Raw genomic sequence first — 6,447 nt, forward strand, 5'->3', positions numbered from 1 at the left:
CACTCACCTGCAGCCATGCCATTCCTGCTGAAGTTGTGTCCTGTCATCTGTGAGCTGAGTCTCTGTTCTTTAAGGTTTTCATGGAAATGAAAGTAAAAAATAAATTATTAACAGAAAAAAACAGCTCTACTCACACAGAATTGTTCTATATCATTCATCAGCTGTTTTCTGCCATTTATGCAATTTTTTAAGATAGTAGGAAAGCAGTTAAATCTTGGGGTTTGTGGCCCTTCTTCACTGAGAAGGGCCTGCAGCCGAAAGCACTTTGTGTATGAAACCTAAGGGAACTTCAGTGCACCAGAGCTGTTCCTTGGAAACCATCCCAGTTAAGCAGATGCATTGTCAGGATTCCAAACAAGTGGATCCTATTGGAAAGGATTTTCACAATGTTAAAAATATGCTTCCCTCTGAGAAAGTTGTTGGTTGAGTAAAGAAAAGCTGTCATGATTTCTTACTGTGTTTCTGCTTTGGATCTCTTGGAAATAGATTAAAACAACTCAAAAATAACATTTACAGTTGAGCTGGAGAATGAATTTTCTGTTTATAGGATTTTGGACTGACAAAGAACAACTAAAGAAGCTAAGGAGAATAGAAGCAGTGTTTGAGCCCCAAAAGGACTCAGAGGAATACAGACCTGCTATGGATACCTGGCTACAAGCAATGAAGCACTCCCTGCCCTGGTAGAAATTGGCATTTTAATTATAGAAGAATTAAGATGTTTTAATTCATATTTATAACATCTTGACATTAACAGGACGGTGAAAACCATAACTGGAATTCGTGATGGTATCTATACGAGTTATGTGGTACTTGGTTACCCCCCTGCTGCTGGATTACTTACACACTGTAATGACCCTTCCCATCGCCCCTGTGACAGCTGTGGTCCAGCTGCAGCATTGGTGTCCCTTCCATGACCTCCTCCGGGTGGCCCAGCTGCTGGAATCCTACCATGTACTGCACAGGGGGTGTTCTTCCTATGATGGGTTTTCTCCTGAGGAGCTCACCTCCCTTTGGATCTTTAAAATCTTTGGTATGCTAATCATCAAGGAAGGGTAAAAGGCACATACACTCCCCTAGGCATTGCTGAGAAACTTAAAATGATTGTTGGGGGTGGATTGTGATGAACTCAATTGCGAAGAAAGGCATTTTATTGATAGTAGCCTGTTACCAACTTCTGGCTGACATTCTAAGAAAACATTTGGCCCAGCTCTGTGATGACACTTCTGTGCACTAAATTAAGATGAAATACAAAAGCAAATAGGCTTTCAGCACTCCATTTAAAAAAAAAAATCCAGGAATTTTGTAGCTATTGTTCCTATCTGGCTTGTAGCTCACTTTTTTTAAAATTTTATAAAGACCAAAAGCAATCTTACCTAGCCTGGCCAACCCATATACATTAAAAATACTTCCAGGTATGCTATCTAACTTGTAGATATTTGTACCATTAATATTTTCAAGGCCATTCTTAAATCCTATTATTATTATTAGCTAAAAGGGAGTCAAAAGTCTATTTTTGAAGCTATAAATTACTTTTGTATTTTTTAAACAAATAAATTCTAATTAAAGGAATGTGTAGTTAATTATTATGTATTTGCTTATCACTACTCTTAAATTATTGTAATTTTCTCAGGTGTATGTGTAAATCAGCTTGAAAAATTTAAAATGATTAAACATTTTCATTTCAGAATAATATTGAGTTCAAGCTGTGGGTGAGTGTATTCCACAGACACCAGAGAGAAGAAATTGTCTTTGACTTGTCAGTTGTCGTTGAAGAGGGCTAAAGAACTATCATTCACTTTTTCTTGTGCTGAAACATGGAAGGTCAAATCATACACTATTTCCTTGGTTTCTTTCAATCATATACTATGAGTTGGAGCATCTACTCTAGCTGTGTTCTTCAAACTAGATCTCATTTGCTTGTCACCCCTAGCTTAAAATGCCTTTTTTTTTTTTTATTCTTCTATTACTTTCTGCACTTCAACCTGTGCTACATCTTGGCAAATTTTTTTCCCTCTGGATGTCCTTCCAAGTTGCAGAGACCATTCTCTCCTAAAGCTTCTTTAATGGGAATCCTTAAATGAAGTCCAGAAACAGGTCTGTTTGCTGATTTCAAGTAATGTGGCAGGCTATACAGTCTATATAGTTAATAGCTCTATACATACTGTTTTTATAAATGGTGCTAAGACTTTAATATAAATAGTCCTCCCGCTCCTGCTGTGGAGTAAGAACCTACAATTACAGGATATATGAAACAGTTACTTTGCTTTAACTCCTGTGTTCAGCTTGTGACTTTTCTCAGTCCTCACCATGTCACTGCTAAAGAAAATGCTCGTTAGCAAGAAGGTTCTCCAAGGCTGAACAGAAAGGCTTTCAGTGTGGCATTTTGGGCTGGAGTTTGTGCCTCAGTTGCTGGTATTTTAGACTTTGCTCTCACTGTGAAAGAGTTTAGTCATCAACATCTGCCCTGGGATAATGTCCATCTATTGCCCTTTTGACGAAAGCTCCTTAACTTATGTCCACTTGTTAATCTTGTGGTTTTGCTGGGCTTGCTCAGGCAGTGTTCCTCGATGGAGCTCCAATGGGAGCTGAGCCTGATCCTGTTCAAATCACTTTGCTGAAGGTAACTCAGCAGCCATGGGCCTTAGACTGCACCTTTGCATGGGGGTGGTTTTCCTCCTGGCAATAGCACAGCTAAAGAGATAGAAGATATCCAAATACTCAAGACATTATATAGTCCTCTTGCTCTAGGGATTGTCCTAGAGGAACTATTCAGGATAACCATTTTACCACTGTCACTGTTTTATTTTGCAAAGCAGGAAATTTCACCTGTTTTCCTTTCATGAGCCTCAAATCTACAGGAGAGAAACTTCACTGCAAATGAAGGATGCAAAAAAGCCTCAGTACATTCACCAGCTGACCCATTCAAATGGAATGCAGAGTTTTGAGTTTAGTGAAGAGGTTCAAACTAGTGAGTAAGTCTCTGAAACAAACAGGGAGGTGTCTTTAAGTCTCCCAAGATGGAGGAAGCTTTGGAGGTTAGAGAATCTGCTGCAGCTCGTGATGCATAGTTGCCCAAAGACTAACCAGACTAATAGCCATCTTGAAGAAATTGGGATACTGATCAAAGTCTCTTTTGCTTACCTGTTACAAGAAAAATTGATCTTATCTTCCCAGGAATTTTTTAATGTGCTGATATCTAAAAGTGGAACCTGTTAATTGATAATGAATTTGAAATGATTTTACAGGTGCTGTGCTGTCTTAACAGAAAGGCGTGAAGACCACTGTAGAACCTCACTCATATTAACTTTTATTTAAAATAAGACAGCCTTTAGTGCTGCTGTTTTTACTTGTATTTAGTTTTTTTTATTTCAGGGCAGTTTTCATCAGTTTGGAAAGTATATGCAATTTTACATTTTCTGTTAGGTGAGTTTGATAATAAATGTAACAATACAAAAATGATAAATATTAGCTAGTTTGTAGTTTTATCATTTTAAGAGCTACACCGTGTTGAGACTGTGAATGTTTCACGTAGGATTGGGTAGCGATGCACCTCATCAGCTTATGAAGAATGGGCAATTCAGTTGAGGTGTGTTAATGATCTCTGGGCATGCTGCCTTCACAGATACACACTGTGCTGATGGTAGGTAATGCCATCTCAGTTTGGCAGTTTTATCATTCATAACAACATATAGTCCTGTTATCTGTGTGGGGACTACATGGCATGAAAAATACCTCTAATGTTGGAGGGATCTAACTACTATTGGATTAAGTGTTGCATATCAAGAGAACAGTCTTCAGATAGTTGAACATATTGAGCAGACATGAATTTCCTTACATAACTAAGAAAAAAATCAGCAGCTATGTTTAAAATTTCCCTGTAATGAAATTGGCCAAGATTTTTGAGTACCGTTTTCTTTTAAGCAGTATTTTCTGCTTTCCTGTAACAGTTGATTTTATGTAGAATTAAATTCAGTTTCTCTCATGTGTTTTTGACAAGAGCATTCAGACTTGCTTTCAGATAGAAGACAGTAAAAAAGGAAAACACTGGAGTTGCTGTTTCAGCCTGGTAACTTCCATTGCTATAATCTCTATAGTAAGATCCTTCAGCTAGTCCACTGTTTCCAAGATCAGGGCACAGCACAAGAGACTCTCACCATGTGGAAAAGGGTAAGAACCACTCCTTGCCAGTCAGTGGGGCATAGCATAGAGAGGGGGTTGTTACTGCTCCGAGCCAAAAAGTAGAAAGTTTTGATCCCCCTTGAGACAAACTGGTGTGGCAGTCCTGTGGGCTGAGTCGGGGAATATGGCAGTGCTCTGCCCCAGAAGTTGGGCAGCATGTTAGTTTAAGGCTTTATAGGGAGTTAGTGCAAGTTCAGCAGGAGAAAAGGAGTGATGGTGGAGGGGGAGCCTGTTTTGAGTTAGTGTTTGTACAGGTTATCACAGCATGGGTTGTGGGCTGGCAAGAAAGTGGTGAAACAAGCAAATGTTGGAAAGGGGAATAGGGGGGATCAAGGAGGGATCTGAACAGCCAGGGGAGCAAGGTGGTGTTCTAAGGCTGGGAGAACACTGACACGTTCTGGAGGGAGACGTGACAGCTCCCCACAGTGCAGGCTGAACTGTAAGTAGCTGCTAAACCCACGCCTTAGCATATCTAAAAAAACCCAATTCTAAGCTGTTTTTAAGTGCAACCCTCACTCTGGGATAAAGTTTGGGATTGGTGAAAGTTCTGAAGGATTGATTTAGAATGTTACCTCTGTAGTGTCCTTACCCTCATGTGAACTGATAACTGTCTCACCAGCTTCAAACTCAAGAGTGTGTGTGTGTGTGTGTGTATATATATATATATATAGTTATTCTGCAGTTTGCTGTAGAAAGCATATGCAAACTACAGGAGTGACTTTTCTTTCTCTCCTTTGTGGTTAAAATGGCTATTTTTCATACATTCATAATCAGTTCTAGCATCTGACTTCAGCTCCTTGGTGTTTCTTGCAGAAAGGTCAAGACCAATGAACCAGAAAGAGATATATGAAGCCCAAGTGTCTTTATCGAGATTGGGTTTGAGTTCAAGTATTTGTTTAGCTCAGGTAACTTATTGAATAGTGCAATAACCCAGCCACCCTGTTTTGCTTCTTTTTCCAAGGCAGTGCATGCCTTCTGCACTTGTGTCAGGGTAGGCATCACAGTAGCAATCGTGGTTGTCCCTGCTGGAGGGAGTCTGCAAGAGAATACACAACAGTTTGCATTTTTTTAATGCTTTCATGAATGTACCTTGCATAACACTACAAATATTGGTAAAAGGTCTTGTTACATTTGATGGAAGTATTATATAGAGGATGAAAAGCAACTGAAAGCACAAAGTCAGCAAATTCCTGGGCAAATACTAGTTTTTCAGTTGCGAACTGCCGCACTGAGGTAAACATACAGGTCTAGCTTGCTAATGTTTTCCTTAGACTGACATTTAAGAACTCTGTTTTATGGGTTGAACTCCTGTTTTTTGACGTTCTTTCTGTTCTTAGTGAAGGGGACAGGATCAAGTGTGTCTTCCTAGAGCATTTAATGTTGTCTGTAAAGCAAGAAAAAGCACAAGTTTACCATGTTTAATCCAGTATGTGTACAATCTAGAGGTACCTAAAGCACCTAAATATTGTTTCTGTGTCCCCATAAACCTTGTTTTTCTCAGCTTGTTCCACAAATGTGAAGGATGGGTAACTGCGAGCCTTGGCCGTGTGCCCAGCCACCCCGGAGAAAGCCCGTCCTAACAAATGTTCCAGCGTCGCTTCCAACGGATCTAGTGCCCATTTTATTTTTTTACTCCTGGGAGTGCTTTCTATTTGTGTTGTGTCTCTGTAAGGGTACTTAATCCCGCTTTGTTGAAATCAGTTTTTATAAAGGTAAGGAAATGCTGAACGCAAATAGTTCTCCAGGCTGGGCCAGGGTGCGGAGCTGGGCCCGGCTCTCCCGGGCTGTCCCCGCCTGTCCGGGGCCGCCTCGGGCGGGGCCGAGGTGCGAGGGCGCGGTCGCTGCTGCCCGGCCCCGCCGCTTTCTCCGGGGCCCGGGTGCCTTTGTTCGCAGGAGGGAGCTCACGGGGCTGGGGCAGAGCCCGCCCCGGGAAGGACGTTCCTGCTGCCCGAGGCGCCGGACCCGCGGCGGGGCTGAACTTTGCATCCCGGGACGCGGCCCCGCCACCGCCTCGAAAATAAGCGGCAGGGCCGGCGGCCGCAGACAGCGCGGCGCCGCGAGCTGTGTATAGAGACGGGTCTCTCCCTGTATTTATTTATTTATTCGCTTCGCACCGGCCGGCAGCACCAGCAGGTGCGGCCGCGGGGGGCTGCGGTGGGGCTCGAACCTGCGGCCCCGCGATCCTGACAGCGCCCGGCGCGCGCCGCGAGGGGCGGGCGGTGGCGGCCCCGGGTCTGGGTCGGCCAAGCCCTTCCGCCCCGCCCCCCC

The 6,447-nt window shown here is 42.5% G+C and overlaps 1 protein-coding gene across 1 annotated transcript in view; it reads left to right on the forward strand.

Annotated features, from left to right (window-relative positions):
- GK5 (glycerol kinase 5) overlaps positions 1-1,565 on the forward strand; it is a 28,038-nt gene extending 26,473 nt beyond the window's left edge. Inside the window, exon 17 of the mRNA XM_027650445.1 lies at positions 548-1,565. Within this exon, the coding sequence (XP_027506246.1) occupies positions 548-684 (137 nt within the window). The 3' untranslated portion in view covers positions 685-1,565. The remainder of the gene's footprint in view (positions 1-547) is intronic.
- The last annotated feature ends 4,882 nt before the right edge of the window (positions 1,566-6,447 follow it).

The sequence above is a fragment of the Corapipo altera genome, unplaced genomic scaffold (assembly GCF_003945725.1).
Source record: "Corapipo altera isolate COAL_440 unplaced genomic scaffold, ASM394572v1 54, whole genome shotgun sequence".
Lineage (NCBI taxonomy): Eukaryota > Metazoa > Chordata > Aves > Passeriformes > Pipridae > Corapipo > Corapipo altera.